We start from the raw sequence: 20,825 nt of genomic DNA on the forward strand, positions 1-20,825 counted from the left end.
TATATATATATGTTAGTGAATGGTTATTTTCACTGCAGCGCGTCCTGTGTTTACTTGTGGATAGTTAATGGAACGGAAGTTATTAATTTTGTTTAACTTTTATCATTCAATACATTTATTTAATTTTATTTTGATAATTTTTACACAGATACCAAGTAAGGAAATAAAAGAAACAATGTAACAAATGAATCAAGTATAAAGATAAAGTAAAGAAAGTGGTTGCACCATCCAAAGGTTATCTAGAAGAGAGTCCAATCCCACCAAAAAGTATGAAATTAATAAATAACAGTAATAATATAGTAGTAATACTATAGCAATATCATCATAAGAAATTAACAATAAATAATTAAAAAAAAAACCCTAAGGAAGAGAGTAGTAGATGATAATATTCTACATTGGTGGGTCAACAATTCTGGCCAAGTTAGCACCTAACTGTCTGCTTTGTGTCACTTTCCAACCTTAGCATGCGGATCAAAGAGAAAAACTGCTACCCGTGTTCCCACGGGACAACAACTTGACCTCACAACTCAGAAGGCTGTGCTCAATTTCCTTCTTCTTCTTCTTCTTCTGATTATGATGATGATGATGAACTGCATGTTACGTTTCCAAACTTTTGATGTGTAATTTCGATTTCACTCCAAACCAAGGATCTGCATCTAACGAGTGAACCAAATACGCACTCGAATCAATCAATCAATCAAGAAGAAGTGTTTGGGAAGAAGGGACCTTGATCCAAATCCACCACCCCGTCACGATTGTTATTGCTAACAACAACATTGCTTGTTGGAGGACTCATTGGGTTGCTGCTTAGTCTCTGGAAAAACATGTTGTTGTTGTTGTGGTGCTGGTGGTGTTCACCTTGTGAGCCACCATCGCTGTACAGATTGTAGTGTTGGTTTTGCTGCTGAAACATGTGTTGTTGTTGTTGTGGTTGATGAGGTTGGCCTCGTTGTTGAAGGTGGTGGTAGCCTAGAGGGGGTGATGATGACATAAGAAGGGGTGATGGGCTTAGAGAAGGGATAGGGCGAGAGGGGAACCCAAAGCCCAAGAGGTTTGGCAAGGCCTGAGGTCCTGGTGATGGGCTTGGTGCAAAGGGTGCATTCGGGCCACCGGTGAACTGTTGGACCATGGCTCGAAAATTTGTGGTGTCTGTATTGAGTAAGGTGGTCGGAGTTCGGCGTGAGGCTCGAGAGCGGCGGCGCGTGGGTTTTCCCACGCGGCCTTCTGCGCCTAAATGGGTTGAAGCTGAGGGACTGGTATTAGGCAAGTCAGAAGGTGCGGTGACGGTAGCCGTGGTAGTGGTGGTAGGTGTGACGGCGAAGTCAGGGATTGATGATGTGAGATTTTGGTTGTAGAATTGGAGCCAATCATTTGGGCCAGACATGGTTTGGGTCATGGCCAGTGATGGAAGGAGGAAAGAAGAAGGCAAAAAAACTCTCTTCTTCTGGTTTTTGCTTTTTAAGGTTTGGTTAGAGTAAGAGGGAAAGAAAGTTGTGCACTGAGGTTGGTATTTATGGTGGTTTTTCATCTTCTTTTTGTGGGCTTTCTGTCGTTTGGTATATTAGTCAAACGTGTGAACGTAATGGAAAATCCTCACTCTGGATTTTGAAAACACACTGGCTTAGACTCAGAAATATATATTAAATCTTTTTTTTCTTCTTATGTTAGGCTTGTAATTCGTGTTCAATATAATATCAAAGTATTATAATTTTATTACGGAGATGCTACCGATCACTACTAATCATACTTCAAACAAGTTTTATTAACACAACAATAAAACTTACATGTATTTAACTAAAATTGATTTTAATTATAGAATTTTGCACATTGAAATCATTATCTACATCAACTTAGTTTATGAAAGTTAAGAGTTAAATGTTTTTGAAAACCTATTCGAAAATGAATTTTTTAAGTCTGATTCGCGGATAATATAATAAATCCAATATAAACTTTCCTGATGATAATCTTTAAATAGTTATGATCTAGTCTAATTTAATTTTATAAAATTAGTTTATTAATTAAAATTTATATATCATAAAATAATTTTTCATCTCTATCTCTAGCCCATTTGAGATTTATGTATGAGGAAACTTATATATAAATTAATTTAGTTTATGAAAAGGTTATATTTTTCTAAAAAAAAAATCTTGAAAGATTAAGAGGGATTATAGTTAGAATTATTGAGGGAGAAAAATAGGAGAGAAGGAAGAAAGGTCGAGTGTTTGACCGTGATGTGAGGGCTTCTGGAAGTCATGCATAATTGAAGTTAACGGCGTCATTTGAAAGGCACCCATAGTCATTGGGTTGTACGTTTTTATCATCCTTCGCGGAAGCAGCGTCGCACATTCCTCTCCGTCACGGTGACGTCATCATTCGATTGTCACACACTTGTTTTTTTTATTGTGGGGACTGACTGGGGTTAGGTGACCACGCCAGATCCTAGACTCATTCTTCACACAAAAAAGATGCTCTTTGACTGTCAAAATCATTTTCTACAAAATTCTAAACTATATTAAAAACAAATCTAACATATTTTTTTTTTTATTGTCCCTCTTCGACGACACTTTACTTCCTCTTTAAGTAAGTCTTTTCCTTCCCTCTACTCGTTCTATCTCCCTATGTTCTTGTAGTCTAGACTCGGATGGTATTTACACAAGGTACTCTGACGCTCAAGTCAATTTTAATATTCGATACTTGATATTCAAAGCACTGTATGATGACGTACCTGGTTTTTGTAATTTGTGCTATTTATATTATTTTAGTATGTCTTTCTTATTAGGTCAGATTAGAGAGTTTGGATCATGTTAAGGAATAGATTACCTAGCTCTTAACCATTAATTAGCTTGATTAACTCTGTTTGAGCGTAATTGGGTTTAGAGTGTTGGTCGGCTCATTCATGGGGACCGAGACATGGTATCGGTTAGCCCATTGATGGGGAGACGTATGGTCAGTCGTACGGGTCTCACCCGTACACTTGCACCCCAGGCTCAAGAATGGTTAATCCAAAGAGTCTTTGTCTAAGACTGATGTGTCGGTTGGGCTTCTCGAGAGCTGAAGTGACGATTGGGTTTCCTAAGGTCTGACGTAACGTTTGGCGACGCCTGTACGTGTGATCTGACATGCATTGATGAGGGGTTTTTTGGCGCCATTTGATGAGTGTCGTTGGATCTTGGGAGATCTAACGGTTGAGATGGATGTGACGTTTCGTCTCCCGAGACCCCCACGAACTATAAATAGTGGTCCCAACAGTGTCGAAGCACTACTCTACTGCTCTGATTTCCTGCTCCGACACCCGAACACTTTTCGTCCTACTGAGCTACTTTCCTCGTCCTCCAAAAGGTTAGTCATGTCTTCCCTGTCTCGTCCTACATCTTCTTCCTCGGTTCCCCCTTCTCTTATTCCTTCGCATCCTTCATCTTCTTCGTCTTTGTCTTCATCGTCTTCTTCGTCTTCTTCCTCATCTTCGTCTTCTTCCTCCATGACCAAGCCTTTATCGGTCGAGGCAATTCAAGTATTGCACCCAGTGGAGAGTGGAGCCAGGGGGACGACCCGGAAGGTGCTACCGACCGGTCAGGCTCCCTGAGCAGTCGTCCCTCCTCCTAGGGCTTGACTGGGTGGACCCTAAGGTGACCAGGATCACCTCCGTCTTTTCGATCGAGGCCTCCATCTTTGAGTATTTAGGTAGGGTCCCGGTTTTGAAGGGAGATGCTCATTTTGATATTTTAACCGTTGAACCCTGTGAATTGACCAATACCCTATGTTTGGGTCGGTCTCTTTTCGAACGCCCCTTTTTCTTTATGTATTCTTGCTTGTTTTCTAATTCACATGTCTCCCTTCCCTTTGACAACTTCACGATGGGCGTCCTTCAGGAGCTCAACGTGGCTCCTTCCCAACTTCACCTGAACACCTGGGTGTCTATCCAAGCCTTTCGTGTCATATGTGACGTATTTCGTTTTCTAAGCTACTATACCTCCCACCTGGGCGAGCCTGTTATCTGGCATTCGCTTATCAATCAGTCGGGTAATGTTCTTTTCAATTCCTTCACCACCTCCTATAAGAACTTCAAAGGTAAATTTTTCAAAGTTTTCATCCAACCCGAAGGCACAAAGTTATTTTTTGATGAAGTCGGTCGGTCAAGGTTTCTTATGTTTTCGACTAGGAATCCTTCCAAGTTTAAGGAGTAGCCTCGTCTGACCCCGAGTGTCGAGGAGCGAGAGATTTACTCTTTTTTTTATAAGCTCCCGAGAAAACTCCCTACACGGAAGTTGTTGGTCGTGTACACGTCGACTCAGCGTTGGACGACCTTTTAGGGTATGTTAGTTTTCTTTAGCTTCGGTCATTTAGTCTTTAATTGACATTCTTTTATTGATGTAGAAACCATGCAGAAAGAGGTCCCTTAAGCTAACAACCTGATCAAGGCCTTCCTCGAGAGGGCTGCTCAGTGGGGCAAAGGTCGCCCCAACATGGAGACTGTGGCTACCGGCAAGCAGTCGGCTGCCGGTGCCGGTTCTTCGGCCCCCTCTGGCAAGAGTAGTAAAAGGCCAAGGGAGGGGAGGAATATAGCTACAACGACCCGCTCCCTAGGCGCCATGCCGACACCCCTTCCTTCATATGCTTTTCTCATCGTCGTCGACTCCCCCGACCAACGACTTCAACCCTCCACTCGTTGTTGCCTCCATCGAGCCTACTACTGAGGCTTCAAGGTCACCCTTATCTATACTAGGGGTGACTTACAATTTTCCAGGGGGGTGAAGGTCGACCTGAACGTCGCCGTCAAGGATTTGGTTCGAGTCGTTCCCAAAGAAGACTAGTTCCAAGGCGGTATCGAGCTGTTATGTCGGGGTCTCGTCCTGACCCGCCTGGGTGCTAATGTCTAGGATCGACGAGTCGAGGAGGTCTCTTGGCTCGAACATGAGTTGGCGGAGGCCTCGGCCAGCCTAAAGCAATCCCTTGAGGCAAACTCAGCTTACCAGGGAAAGCTTGCTCAGGAGGCGGCCAAGCGAGAGATTCTTTAGGCTCGAGCAGTCGAGATGGAATGGAGAGAGAGAGAGAGGGGGGGGGGGGGTGGCTGAGAACGCCAAGTTGAAGAAAGCCTTGAAGAAGGCTAGCAACAAAATCTTGGTACTAGAGGTCAAGAGCTCTAAACTGTGGGCTGAAAAGGAGGCCGTCGAGGCCGACCTGAACAAGAATATCGACAACACTTTGGCCATGTTGAGCCAAAGTTTCTACCAGGTCGTCCGCCAGGCCCATGTTCTCTACAACGGGGCACCACCAAACGGTGTCTTCGATCCCAATATGGATGTGTTCGAAGGTTAGATGGTGCCTTGTGATGAGGTGCAGGCTTTGCAGAGTGCAACTCAACCTGTCAGGATAAACTAATTGAATAAGTTCTTCACAAGTGCCTGATGTTATCTGACACTATTGTACTTACTTAAATGAAGTGTTTTAGGTGTCGGTAGGGTATGCCGGTTAGGACTACATCCTTGATCGAACTCACCTTCGGGTGTCGACAGGGGGTGTTGGTTAAGGTTACATCCTTCACCAAACCAGATCTTTAATGCTTCGGTAGGATATACCGGTTAAGGCTACGTCCTTGACCGAACCGAGTCTTCAAGGTTTCGATAAGGTATGTCGGTTAAGGCTTCGTCCTTGACCAAGTCGAGTGTTGTGAGATGCATAACTCAATTATTTAAATACACAAAATTTGAATCGTTAAAACCTGCCCAACCGAAAACCCTCCTTAGGGAGAAAACAGTCGGGTGAGGAAAGAGTGCGTAAATTTTATTTCTTCGTTAACTATAACAAAATGTGAGGTGCATGGCATTCCACATCCTCGGTACAACTTTTCCTAAGAGTCATTCTAAGTGGTATGCCCTCCCAACTGCGACCTCCCGGACCCGGAAGGGGCCTTCCCAATTGGACGAAAACTTCTTTCTTGCATCACTTCTCATTCTCCATAAGAGGTCTCCCTTTTGAAAACTCCTTGGTCGAACCTTTGTATTGTACCGCCTAGCTACTCAGAGCTTGTACGCGACCTCGCGAATTTTGCTTTTGTCTCGGAGATCGTGTAATAGATCGAGTTCGATCGATAGGATCTCTTGATTTAGAGATAAATCAAAGAGTTACCTTCTGATGGTAGACTCGTCTGCCTCGACCGGAATCATAGCCTCGGTGTCGTACGTCAGGTTGTAGGGTGTTTCTTAGGTGGACGTCTAGGGTGTGCAGCAGTATGCCCATTGGACTTCGAGCAGCTCCTCGGTCCATCGTCCCTTTGTTGTGCCAATTTGCTTCTTCAATTCGTTTAGGATGACCTTATTTGCGGTTTCGGCCTGCCCAATGATTCGGGGGTTTTCGACCAAGTTGTTATTGCTTTGATACCGAGGTCCTCATAGAAGGATTGGAGTCCTCAGTCGATAAACTGTCGCCCGTTATCAGTTATTATGGTGTGCGGCACTCCGAACCGACACACGATGCTTTTCTAGACAAAATTTTGCACATTCTTGGCCAAGATGGAGGCTAGTGGTTTGACCTCAATCCATTTGGTAAATTAGTCTACCCTGACTAAGAGGAACTTTGCTTGCCCTTTTCCCGGAGAGAATGGGCCAATGATGTTCATGTTAGAATATATGACCTTAAACGAGAGGGGGGTGAATTGTTTCAAGGGGGTTTTCGAAAACTTTTTAAGCTAGAACAAAATCCTTTAAATGAAACTCAATCAAAAATTCAGTTAGCCAAGAAATAAGGCACAAAACAGCAAAGCACCAGAAAAACAATCGGTTGTTTATACCAGCAAAGCAATAACAACTGAATTTGAATGAGTTTAAGGAAAGAAACAGATACACAAACAATTTATACTGGTTCACTCTTAAACCAAGAGCTACATCCAGTCCCCAGAATCCACTAGGCAATCCACTAAGCAATCAAATACATATTACACACAAAACCACCAAAGAAGTGACCTTGAACCCCTCAAGAAACACACTTCCTTTGGCACAACACACACCAAGAATGTTGATCTTGACAACCTCAAGACCACACAACACTCCTTGGCTTACAACACCAGAAAATCCAAAGTATTCGGAACGAATTACACTTGTTTACAAAATGAACTGAAATCAATACAGATGTAATCCTATTCCACTCTCTCTTGAGAAAACCAAAGCTGAAAAGTGAATGTTCAAAACTTGAAAGCAATTTCTCACAACTGAAAAACTCAAATCTGTTTTTCTTGTTTGTTATAAAACATAAACAAACTATTTAAAGCATTCAAAGATTGGTCAAAGCATTTAATACAGGAGCGTATTCAATTGAAAATCATTTAAAGCACACTCAACTAACAAAACAGATTCTGTTAGGATTTTCAAACAAACAATCGATTGAAAGCACGAAACAATCGATTGTTTTGGTTTGACAACAAGTCAACCAACCAAAACAGTTTTCAACCTTTTCAAAAACACCTAAGAGTAAAACAATCGGTTGTTTCGACAAAACAACATGTTGTTTTTCACTTAGTTTGAAAAAAACTTTAATCTTAAAAGGTTTAAAAACACTTTAGCTTTAGATTCAACAAAGAGTGGATTACACAGATAAACTACCCAGATCCTATCCTAAACACAGCAGCAACTTCAGCCTTGCATCAAACATATGAATTTGGATTCATCAAAGCCTTTGATCACTCTTGATTCAACAGTTCATTCCCCAGATGGTGAACGACCATGGGGACATCATATTGTGTAGCGTTTTTGGCTTGAGGTGGTGCAGGGGACCAAACTCATGGCATTTGGCGCATTTCTTCACATATTTTGGGCAATCACCCTAGACGGTCGGCCAGTAATAGCCGGCTCTGAGAACTTTGGCAGTCATCGTTTGTGCCCCTGAATGGTTGCCATATATCCCTTCATGGATCTCTTTGAGGATGCACTTTGCCTACTCTTTGGTGGCACACTTTAGTAATGGTCTTTAGTAGCCTCTCCAGTAGAGGTCTTGGTTGATCATGGTATACCTTTAACATTGTTGCCTTATTTCCTTTTCTTCCTCTAGCTTACATGTGTCGTGTTTAAGGTACTAGATGGTCATCCAGGTTTCAGCTTCAGTAACAGCTAGGCATTCGGCCTCAATCACGTTGGATTGTCTTAGCCAAATCTGCACGACAGACCTGTGGTGACTCTTCTTTTTGGTCGTTGATGAACATATATTTATTCACACTCAATAGCTTTAATAATGGATTATTTGACTATAATAATAAATAAATCCATTATTTTAATTCAGATTCATATAATTGAGTTTATTTGGTCCTTAACTATTATTATTGTTAATTTTATGTTCTTAGAGTAAATTATCCGGATGAAGCATCTACCTTTGTGAATGGGTCAAATATGTAAAAGTCCAAGTTGTTGAACCAAGTGGTGTTCAATGTTTTGAAGAATCCAAATCCTTTGAAGGATGATGAAGCCTCTGCTTTGCTTGATGCTGCTGTGCTGGTTTTAGCCTTGTTCTGGGGTAGTTCAATGTTGTAATCAACACTTAGATTAAATCTCAAAGCAATTAGCATCTCAATTTTATCAAAGCAAAATGATTTTCAAACTAAGTTGAAACAATCGATTGTTTTGTCGAAACAACCGATTGTTTACACTTAGGTGTTTTGAGAAAGTTTGAAAACTGCTTTTGAATGGTGTATTTTATTAAGTAACAAAACAACCGATTGATTCGAGGAAACAATCGATTGTTTGTTTTAAAACCATAACAGAAAAACTGTTTTCTTTGACTAAGCTTTAAATGCTTTAACTGAATACGCTCCAGTCATTAAATGCTTTGACCAATCAATTTTAAATGCAATTAAGAGTTTGTTAAGATTTGATAACAAACTATATTCTTAGATATATTCTGGAAAACAATTTTGATATATTAAAGAATCTTTAAACAAAGTTTTTCATCTAAGAGTTTTTCAAAGTATTCTGAGATTGCTAAAGAGTTGAGAGATTGATCAAGGTGCTGAATAGGGGATTCTACTTGTATTGATTTCAGATATTCATCTGTAACAAATGTAATCTGTGTAAACTGCTGAACAATTCGTTTGTGTGTTGCTGAGATTGGCTGTGTGTTCTTGAGGTGTTCAAGATCAGCAATCTTAGTGTTGGCCAAGGAGAGTGTGTGTCTTGAGGTTTTCAAGGTCATTCTCTTGGTTGTGGTGTAAGTGATCAAGTGGTGATTGCTTAGTGGATATCCTCAGGGTTTCTGAGAAGACTGGACGTAGCTCTTGTTTGGAGTGAACCAGTATAAACAACTGTGTACAATTTCTCTATCCCTATCTCTTTAATTCAGTTTTGATATTTTGGAACTGGTATAAACAACCGATTGTTTTGCTAAAACAACCGATTGTTTTTCCAGCTTTGTGTTTTTGCTGTTTGTTTTGGAAAAACTGAATCCTTAATCAAGGTTCTTTTGAAGAATTTTCATTCTAAGCTTAAAAGTTTTCAAAAATCTTTCTTAAACAATTCACCCCCCCCCTCTCGTTTAAGGCCATATATTCTAACACAAGTGACCTAAAATAACTGCAAATCTACATTTGTTTTCACTATCAAACAAAGTTAACACTATAAAGACTATAAAATTTCACCTACTACCTTTGTCTAAAATAAACTCAAAACTTCAGTGCTGAAGATTTCAATTCTAGTTACCTGATAAAGCATTTGGAAGGAAAAGGAGGACAGAGTGTTACTCAAACTACTTCTAACAAGAGTAATCTTAGCACAAGAAGAATAAAACTTATTCAACACAGTTGCGTAATTTTTTTTTCTTTTGTTGTATAATTTTGTCCAACTAAAATATGTATCCCACTAAGAAGCTCAAAAGAATAAAGGAAACCAGAAAACAATAACAAAGAATATTTGTATTCTATCTTGAATTTTGGATAAAGATGCATCAACATCTGCTTCTGAAAAAAATAGTTATTGTCAATAGAGAAAGTTGCACCTTGCAAGCATAAACACCAAATCAAAACTAAATGATAGAAATTGAGCATATGATAAATTTTAAATAAAAGAAATATAACATATTGATCCAATTAAAACTCAGGAAAGTATAACATTGAGTAAATGTGTAAGAGTAGTTAAGAGTACAAAAATGTCATGCAACAAAGTTAAACACAATAGAAGTATAATTATAAAGTGACTTTTATAATAGAAACGTGATGATTTAGATGGTTAATTGTGCACTTTCAAAACTCCAAATTATTATAATGTTATTGTACTACTAGATAATCGAAATGGTAGAATGACTCACCTAATCCAAACAGAACCCGTAAAACCTCATTTAAATCGTAATTAAGCCAGTTTATCTGTAAAGCGTGATTAAGGCACAATTGGGCCCTCTGTTGGACCCACGGGCAGATCCATGACAGTTGAGGCTCATCCAAAAGGTATAAATACCAGAGGTAGTCAAGTGTTTGAGGTAATTTTTTTTTTCTCTCAACTCACCTGCATATTGTACTCAGACTAACTTGATAGTCGAAGTGCCTTTGCAGGTTCCCCAATCATTTGATGAAAAGAAAGAACTAATTGGAGACCACCACACCTAGAGGTCGTGAAGACCGAAAGTAAAAGACAAAAGAAGTCACTCTAAGTGGAATCCAACCTTGTAAGAACAATTATAAATATATGTCGATTATAGTAATAACAAATCTGCCAAAGGAAAAGGTCATATTTTAAAATGAACTTACGAATTCTAATAGGAATATGGTAATATATATATATATATATATATATATATATATATATATATATATAAGTAGTGTGTAGTTCTGAATACCTAATCTTAGGATGAACTAACATTCATTTCCTTTCAAATCTTCATAACTTCAAAACATTTTTTCTCTTTTGGTGCTAATACTTAAATACATATGATTTTAATATTTATATATTTTTATTATAGTTATACGCCCTAAAAAGAAATTTAAATAATGTATGTAAAGCCTAAAAAAGTTACATGTAAAATCTATAATGATGTTTTTTTAAGTACAAAAACTTAAAAAAAAAAATGTAACTATATAAACAATAAAAGGAATTAATCTTTTGGATCTTGATTAGAAATGTGAGTTGAAAAGAATTGGCACCATTCAGATCTTGACATGAAGAATCAGAAATCATACTGATGGAGAAACAAAATGTGGTGCAGTGAGTGCAAACGGTTAATGCTACAAACACAAAAGAAGCTTGTACTCTTGTTTCAAACAACGAATCTCTACTTCTATTCACGCCCACAATGATTAGTCCAAGCCTGCCCAACCAAACTTGAGTAACAAATTCCTGGACAACCTATTGTTCTTTAGCAGTTAGTTCCTTAATTTTCACCCTGCACTCTCTACATCCCTGCGTTAGAGCTATCATCCACATTACTTAATTTTGCCTTCAAACAATGCCCCAACTATCACACAATCTAACACCTTGCATCATTAAACGCAAATTCAAATTCATTGCCACTTTCATTCTACATTACACCACCTCTTCACTTCAAATATTCCTACCAAATATTTTATCTATTTTTATACTTTTCTTCACTCTATTCATAAACTGTCTCAACATTCAGATCAAATTAGTCATCACACCAACAAATTCTATCATAGTTGAAACCAGCAGAACAGAAAAAAAAAATCGCACCAAACAGCTTCGAACAAATAATGCAAAATTTACCTCTTCAACTAAATTGCATTTGCATACAACCACCGCGACAGAGAAGGAATCGGTGTGTGCAGTAGATATTACTGTTCGCACCACAGATCCAATGAAAAAAAAAAGTTTCGTTTGATATTCTCATGTAAGAATTCTTTTTTTTGCACCACGAAAAATTTTCTGAAAATTTTTGAAAATGAAATTTTTAGAAGATGATGATAATGGAAACCTAATTTTAAAAAAATGGCTAAGGATCTAGTAGCAATTTAAGAACTTAAAAACGAAAATTAAAAGCACTCAAGAGCTCTAATCTATGAAGAATTTGAAAATAAAATCAAAAAATTCAATTAATGGAGTTTATGAAGGGCATGACTCTAGACAAAACATGTATGATTATAAGATCAAAATAACTTAATTTGTTAAGATTTAGAATAAATCTTTGGAACTTAACAAGGTTAAAAAAAAATCTCCATAATTCTAAAACCTCTGTTATTTTTTTTAGGCTTTAAAATAAATCTTTAAAATTTAACGAAAGTTAAAAAACCTTTATTATTTTGCTGAGATTTTGGAATACACTTTTGAAACTTAACCAATGTTAAAACAATCTCAGTTATTTTACTAAAGTTTTAAAAGTTAAAAGAACCTCCATATTTTAAGTTTTTAATAAACTTTTGTTAAAAAATCTTCATATTGAAATTCTAAAATAAACCGTTAGAACTTAATGAAAATTAAAAAAATCTTTGTTAATTAAATAATTTCTTAAGATTATATTAACCTCTACTAAATAACTTTCATTAAAACCTTTTTTCTTTTAAACTTTTTTCTTATAATGTAAGTGTTCTCGAACGGGTTTGGAGACCTAGAGAACGATTGCTCCTACTCCAGCGTCCGGTCAGTCTAACACTCTTGATACTTCCTTAGCACGTTCGTGCTCTTTGTCGTGCTTCTCTTCTTTCAGTCGTCCTGCTCCTCAGGCGGAGGTGGTACCTGCAGAAGGCACTTCAACGCTCAAGTCAGCGGGGTATCGACACTCGGTTGTCAGAGTACTGTATATAATGATGTATATTTCTCCTTGAAGTGCATGCTATTTATATTACCTTAATGGGCCTTCATTGTTGGACCAGGTTAAGAGGGTTGGCTTGCGTTTAGGGTTTCGTTAAGCTACCCTTAACCATGGATTAGCCTTGCTAATCTGGTCAACCTTTGACTTGAGCATTATAGGTCGGTCGGCGTGGCCCGAGTGTTGGCCGACGCACTGAATCGTTCGCCCGTACTAGTACAGTAGCCCCCCAGGCTCAAGAGCTGAGACAACCGAAGAGTCTGAAAATGGGCCTCGGGCGGTGGTGTGATGATGGATGAAATGACTAGAAAACGGCGGCTGAGTGAGTGATGCGACGTGCATTTATGAGGGGTTTTTTAGGCACCAAGCGATGTGGGTCGTTGGATCAGGCAAATCCAACGGTTGAGATCTTGTGACGTTTGGGTTTCTGAGACGTCTTCAGGCTATAAATAGGGGTTGAGAGTAGTTGCCTCTTACGCGTTTTAATACTGATTGAGCTCCAACACCCGAACGAGTTCGAGCGACCCTAGCTACTTCCTTCGTCCGTCAAAGGTTAGTCATGTCTACTCATTTGCGTCCAACTTCTTCCTCTTCTCCTGCTCGGTCTCCTCTCCCCGAACCCCCCTCCTGTTCGTCTTCGTCTTCTTCGTCCTCTTCTACACCATTTTCTGACAAACCTATCTCGGTCGGGGTGATTCAAGTTGTCGCCCCAGGGGTGGAGGGGGTAAGGGGTGATGACGCTAACAATGCGTCAGATCGGTCTAGCTCTTCTAAGCGACCGCACCTTCACCGGGGTCTTGCTTGGGTTGACCCCAAGGTGTGCGAGATTGCGTCTTTGTTTCACACGGACGCCTCAGTGGCCGAATTCTTGGACAAGGTTCCAATTTTAAAGGCCTCGACTGAGAACTCCTTGTTAGCGTTCAGTCTTTGTTCCTTGGAGGATCGTGTGTATAGGGAACGGTCGTCAACCGAGCCCCCTTTCTTTTTTATTTATAGTTGTCTTTTTTCTGATTTGCACGTGTCTCTTCCCTTCGACGCGTTCACGATGAGCGTTCTTCGGGCGCTTAACGTGGTGCCAAGTTAGCTGCACCCTAATACGTGGGCGTCCATGCAGGCTTTCCGCGTGGTATGCTGGACGTTCGGGGTGCACCCTCTGTTATCTTGTTTCCTGCATTTCTATGCTTCTCACCCTTCCGAGTTGGTTGGCTGGCATTCCTTGGTCAGTCGGCCAAGCAGCGTGTTGTTCAAAGCCTTCATGACCTCCTATAAGAATTTTAAGGAGAAATTCTTTAAGGTGTACGTGGAGCTGGTGGGCACTCGTTATTTTTTTGACGAGGTTGGCCAGCCGAGGTTTCCCTTGTTCTGGACAAGGATTCCGACGAAGATAAAGGATTGGCCACGTCCGGCCAATCCAAGCGAGGGCGAGCGAGAGGTTTTTACTCTGTTTGATAGCCTTCCGAAGAAGCTTCCCGCTCGACCGCTGATGTCTTTGTACACAGAGATCGACCGCGAAGCGGCCTTCGAGGGTACGTTTATCTCGTTCTGTATTTCGGGCATTCTTCTATATTTGTGATTAACATGTTGTTTCTTGTTGCAGCAATCGCCGAGAGAGTAATTCCCCGAGCGATCAGCATGTTGAGATCGTTTAAGACAAAGTTAAATGAGAAGAGGGGCGGTGTGGGTACCGGTCCCCCCCTGTCGATACCGCCCGAGCAAGGTCGTCGAAGAACCCCAAGAAGAGGGGGAGGGAGGGAGGCAACACACCCCGAACCTTCAGGGCTCCCGGGGAGAGGCCAACCCCTCTCGCTAGCAGAACGGTCACTCGTCCCGCCTCGTTGTCGACGGATGAGTTCAACCGTCCCATTCCATCAGTAGTCACCGTGCCTGTGGCAGTTGTCCAAGGGTCGGCCTTGGCATTGCTGATGGGTGACAAGTGCTTCACCAACGTAATGAACTTCAACTTGCCCCCAGTGTTGAGGAGCTGGTCGGGTCGGTCCCCGAGGAGGATTTTCTCGACGGTGGCATCGAGATGATCTGTCGTGGGCTTATGCTGACTCGCTAAGGGGCCGAGGCTCGCAGGCGGTGGGTCGAGGAGTTATTGCACCTCGAGCATCAACTCCAGGAGGCGTCCAACAACCTCCAGCAGGTCGTGGATGCGAACGCAAAGTACAAAATGAAGTTGTGTTCGCAAGCCGCGGAGCTCGAGCTGGGCACGGCTCGGCTGGCCGGGGTGGAGAAGGCTGACGCCGACAAAATGGCAGAAATTGTGCTATTACGAAAGGCGTTGGGGACGGTCAAGCTCAGGGGAGCACTTTTGGAGGAGAAGGCTGTTGCTGAGCGCCGAGGGAAGGAGGCGGTCGAGGCTGAAGTGCTGAAGACCATGGAGGATACCATGGTCTTAATAAATCAAAGCTTCGACCTGGCCGTTCGACAGGCCGAGGTGCTGTACGGGTGGCCTCCACCTTCTAATTAGTTTGACCAAGATATGGATGTGGTCAACGACCAGTTGGTACCTGTGGGCGACGACCAAAATGCTCAGGGCGTTGACAAACCTGCCTCGATCGAGGTTGTTGAAGACTAGGGCGTAGGTTTTAGGTTTTTAGACTCGTTCTGTTCATTCCCTTGGGGTCGGGGTGTGGCCTCCACCTTTTGTTGTATTAATAGAATCGATCGCTTTTGCTTTTAACAATTTACGCAAGTTGTTTCTTTCGGTCGATGTGAGTGTGAATGTAGGTTAAGATGATTGGTTTGACGAACCCAGTTGGCATGCGTTTCTAATGAACTGAATTGAAATGGCGGTCGACCTTTGTAGTGTAACTAGATTAACATTAACGAACCCAGTTGGCGTGTGTTAATAACGAACTGATTCGAGATGGCGGTCGGCCTCTTGAGTATAACTGGGTTGAGAACGTTTGTTTGCACAAGTTAAACCTCTCGCTCAGCTGGTGACTCATTGAGGGTATGCCGATTAGGGCCAATCCTTGGCTGAACCATGGGTGAAGTGTTGGGAGGGTATACCATTTTGGGTTTTACCCTGGCAACACTAGTGTGTTTTGGGTTTCGGGAGGGTATGCTGGTTGAGGCTTCATCCTGGTCGAACCGTAGATGAGGTGTTGGGAGGGTATGCCGTGTGAGGTTTCGTCTTGGCCAACACCCACGTTTGGGTCTCGGGAGGGTATGTCGGTTAAGGCTACATCCTGGCCGAGCCGTGTGTATGGTTTTTAGTTTGCGCATTGCTTGAAGAAAATGCCTCGTTAAAACCTCTCTGACTGATGGTGCTGCCGGGCGAGGAAAGAGTGCGTGAATTTTATTCATGTTTAGCTGAAATAAAACTTGAGGTGCGTGGCATTCCACGTCCTCGGTACAATTTTCCCTAATAGTTGTTCTAGGTGGTATGCTCCCCCTCCTCCTACTTCTCAAATTTGAACGGTCCTTCCCAGTTCGACGAGAACTTGTCGTCAGCCTTCCTGGCATTGTTGTGCATCCTCCAGACGAGGTCACCTTTGTGGAAGCTTCTAGGCCGAACCTTCGTGTTGTATCTTCTTGCCACCCGAAGCTTGCACGCTGTTTCGCGGATTTTGCTCTTGTCGCGAAGTTCGTTGAGGAGGTCGAGTCCGACCACTAGCTCTTGTTGAAGTAGTCCACAACGACTAACAGGTGTTTTCTTTGGCCCTTGCCGGGTGAGAATGGGTCGATAATGTCCATTCCCCATGTGGCGAACGACCATGGTGATGTCATGCTGTGGAGTTCTTCTGGTTTCAGGTGGTGGAGTGGGCCGAACTCTTGGCACTTCTGGCACCTTTTAACATATTCCATGCAATCTCCGTTAACGGTCGGTCAGTAGTATCCTGCTCGGATGACTTTGGCTGCCATAGTTCGAGCCCCGTAGTGGTTACCGCATGCCTCGTTGTGAATCTCTTGTAGGACGTACTTGGATTGTTCTTTAGTAAGGCATTTTAGGAGCGGTGTCGAATATCCCCTCCTATATAGATCTTGGTCGATCATGGTGTATCGGACACACTGTCGTCTGATATTCTTTTCTTCACTCGGCTGACACGTTCCATGCTCCAAGTACTGGATGATTGGGTTCATCCAAGTATTGGACTCGGTGATTGCCAGGCATTCGGCGCCGCCTACGCTTGGTTGTTGCAAACGCATCTGGACAACCGAGCGATGGTGGCTTTGTTTTTTAGAGGAGGCGAGATGAGAGAGTGCGTCTGCTCGTTCGTTCTCCTGCCGTGGTATATGCTTGATGGTGACTTTATCGAACTTGGCGATGGAGTTGCTGACCGTGTGATAATAGCGTTGGAGGAGGGGTTCTTTGACTTCGAATTTGCCTTTTATCTGACTGACAATCAGCTGTGAGTCGCTTTTGCATATGACTTCGCATGCTCTCAAGTCGTGTGCGAGGTTTAAGCCGACCAATATGGCTTCGTATTCGGCCTGGTTTTTGGTTGCTTTGAAGGCGAACTGGAGGCTTGTTCAACTAGGAGATCTCCTGGGCCCTCCAGAACGACCCCTGCGACGCAAGCAGTTTTGTTGGACGAACCATCCACAAAGAGTACCCACTCGGACGGGGTGTCGGGATGCGGTGCTAGCTCCGCTGAGAAATCCGCCAGGCATTGAGAATTTATGGCACCTCTTGACTCATACCGAATGTCGAATTCGGATAGCTCGACCGACCATCCTATCATTCGTCCTCCGAGGTTGGGTTTAGACAGTATTTTATATATGGGATAGTTGGTTCTTACCGTGATGGCGTGGTTTTGGAAGTATAGTCGCATCCTCCTCGCGGTCAACACCAATGCCAGTGCGACTTTTTCGATCATCTGATACCTTGTTTCGGTCGCGTGGAGCATCCGGCTAACAAAATACACTAGGTGCTCTTCGTTGTTGACTTCTTCGACTAGGGCGGAGCTGACCGCTTCCTCGGAGACAACCAAGTATACCACGATCGGGAGATCGAGTCTCGGCTTTTGAATGACGGTCGGTGATGACAGGAATTCTTTGAGTTGGCCGAAAATGCCTTCACACGCTTCATTCCAGCTAAACTTTGACGTTTTTCGTAGCATTTGTGCCATTGGTCTGATTCGTTCGGCAAGCCGAGGGACAAACCTAGAGAGTGTTGTCAAACGATCGAGTAGTTGTTGGATTTCCTTCAGGTTTTTCTGGCTTCTCATTTCAGTTATGGCCTTACACTTGTCGGGATTAGCTTCAATTCCTCTGTGGGTCAACATGAAACCGAGAAATTTACCGCCCTCGACGCCAAGGTTATCAGACTCGAGAGTCTACTGTTACTCGTGGGAGCCCAGTAAACTCGACTCGTAAACCCGACTCGTAGACTCGTAAGAGTCTACTTCACATAAAAATTTAACAAAAAAAAAATAATTCATGATATCAAATCCATAATATTGAAATAAACAAGTTCATACACCAATAAAATAACTAAAACAACACAAATGTTATAGTTTTAAAAGTCTCATTCATTCATCTAATGCTCTAAGGAAATTATCTCCAAGATCTTCATGATCATCTCCATCTTCATCATCATCATCTTCATCAACAACATCATCATCAAAATCAGTTGCATCTGGAATTGAATCATTTAAACTTGTTCCTCCACCTAAGTCAACATTCACACCATCATTTTCAAGTAAAGTTTGCTCAACCTCAACAACATTATCTCCTTCTTCAGTTATCCATTCATTATCGGACTGAATGTCTTCAAATGGAAGAGCAATAGATCTTCTAATTTGTCTGTTTCTCAACTTCGAATTATACATTACATAAACTAAGCCATTCATTTTCTTTTGAGCCAAACGATTTCTTCTTTTTGTATGAACCTATAATTAAATATGAAATTTTTGTCAATATATAAATCAAATCAAGAAAAAACCTTAAATAACTTGAAGAACTTTAATTACCATTTCAAATGAGCTCCAATTACGCTCACACCCTGAATAACTACAAGTTAAACTCAAAACTCGAACAACAAACCTATTTAGTTCTGGAGTTCTATCCCCAAACATCTCCCACCAATCTGCAGGTAACATACCTTTCCTACCCAACTTTGCATCTTCCAAAGAAAATATTCCTCTTGCATGGTGAAAATCAGTAAGTTGCAAATTGATTTTTGTTCTTTCTGCAACGTCATTAACCAATCTTCTCATGCACATGTACAACCCCTCCCTCACCTCAACATCATCATTTTTAAAGTTTGGTTGATAGTGTAATTGGGGGTTTAGGTAATAGGCAGCTGCATGCAAAGGCCTATGAAGCTGATTATTCCACCTCTGATCAATGATTTTCCAAACAGGTTCATAACTACGTACCAATTATGTTATGTTAGAACTTAGAAATAATTACACAATAAATAAGTATTAAAATTTAAAATGGAAGAAACCTAGAAATGTTACCTTTTCTTGATATTATTAAAGTTGCTTTTAATCTTCTCTTTGGCGCAATCCATCCCCTCATATATAAATCCCATTGTGGGTTTTACATCCGAATCTACCAATCGAAGGACCACCATAAGAAGGGCAACAACTTTTAAGCATATACTTACATTCTTCCAAAATCGACTATCTAATACCACATTTTGAACTTTTCTCCCTTCTTGAGAAGTTCCAAACTTGCTTGTTTTCCATTCTTCAGAGTTAAACATGGTCATCAATGATGTTTTCATTTCATACAAACAAGCTAGAGTCAAATATGCTGTGGCAAATCTAGTCATTCCAGGCCTTATCAAGTCCCTTCCATTCGTAAACTTTTTCAAAATGGTAATTAGCATTGCTCTACCATAAATGTAGGTAGTGATCCTTCTTCCCTTTTGGATAGTAGTTTCATGGACCTTTAATTGATTCTCAAAATCTTCAAAGATTAAATCAATACAATGGGCAGCACATGGAGTCCAATATAGGTGCTCCCTTTTTTGCATCAAAAGCTTTCCACCTGCCTTGAAATTTGCAGCATTATCAGTAACTACCTACAGTACATTTTCCTCACCAACAAATTCTACTGCATCATCCAACATTTTAAATACTTTATCTGCAGTTTTTGAGATGTCAGAGGTATCTAATGAATATAGAAACACAATTCCTTTAGGACTGTTCACCAAAAAATTACAAATTGACCGTCTTTTTTTGTCTGTCCATCCATCAGACATAATGGTACAACCTGTTCTCTTCTATTCATCCTTATACTTTTCAAGTTCTATATCAGTTTTGTCTACGACTTGTTTCAAAAGCTTCTCTCTAATATCATGATATGTTGGAGGTTTATAGCCAACACCATATCTACCAATCATGTCACACATCTTTGCAAAAGCTGGATTTCTAATAACATTGAATGGGATGGCACTTGTGTAGAAAAATTCAGCAACTTGAGCATCAACTTTTTCTTTATCACCCCTCTTGTACATTTGATTCAGAGTAGCTTGAACACCATCAGAAGATGAAGATTTACTTTTAAACATCTTGCTAGAGATACTTTCACTATCTTCCTCACCATCAGTTTGTCCAAAACTATTAAACTTCAACTTTCTTTTCTTCAATGAGGCATCTTTAGCTTCCGAGACAACTTTCAACATTAAATCTTTGATTTCTTCTGGTACTGATACACAAGGTTCAGAATCATATCTTGTTCCGGCAAGATGACTTTTGAATCTGAAAATTCCTCCATTAAATATTTTGCTGCAGTAATTACATTTCATTTTTTTTCCATTCCCCGAAACATCAGTTCCATGCTTCCATCCAATATCTATTCTATTTCCTACCGCATTCTTACTTCTAGGTGGCAGTAATGCTGAATTTGAACTAGTTCCAGACATCTTATGATCTTACTATGCCAAAAATTAAAAAAAAACCATCAATTAGTCAATCTGCCCTAAAATTAAACAAAAATCCAATCTGTCCCAACCCTAATTTTAAAATCCTATTTTAAAACCCCTAATTTTAGAAACCCTAATTTTAAAACCCTAATTTCCCAATCTGTTCTCACAATAGCAGCAAGAGACCGAGACTACTTACCTATCACAGTGCGACGCGATGTTGTGCGGTGCGACGCAGTGTTGTGCGGCGCGGTGCGACGCGACGCTGTGC

The 20,825-nt window shown here is 41.1% G+C and overlaps 1 protein-coding gene and 1 pseudogene across 1 annotated transcript; both read right to left on the reverse strand.

Annotated features, from left to right (window-relative positions):
- Nucleotides 1-235: 235 nt before the first annotated feature.
- LOC137830939 (uncharacterized) lies at nt 236-1,546 on the reverse strand. Its single transcript, XM_068638356.2, has one exon. The coding sequence runs from the start codon at nt 1,526-1,528 to the stop codon at nt 698-700; it is 831 nt and encodes a 276-aa protein (XP_068494457.1). The 5' UTR covers nt 1,529-1,546; the 3' UTR covers nt 236-697.
- A 17,406-nt stretch (nt 1,547-18,952) lies between these two features.
- On the reverse strand, nt 18,953-20,629 carry LOC137833217 (uncharacterized; annotated as a pseudogene).
- Nucleotides 20,630-20,825: the final 196 nt, after the last annotated feature.

The sequence above is a fragment of the Phaseolus vulgaris genome, chromosome 6, assembly GCF_051622355.1.
Source record: "Phaseolus vulgaris cultivar YP4 chromosome 6, ASM5162235v1, whole genome shotgun sequence".
Taxonomy (NCBI): Eukaryota; Viridiplantae; Streptophyta; class Magnoliopsida; order Fabales; family Fabaceae; genus Phaseolus; species Phaseolus vulgaris.

What these genes read in the sequence shown, in the direction of transcription:
- LOC137830939 (XM_068638356.2), bottom strand. Translation starts at nt 1,528, where the DNA reads ATGAAAAACCACCATAAATACCAACCTCAGTGCACAACTTTCTTTCCC.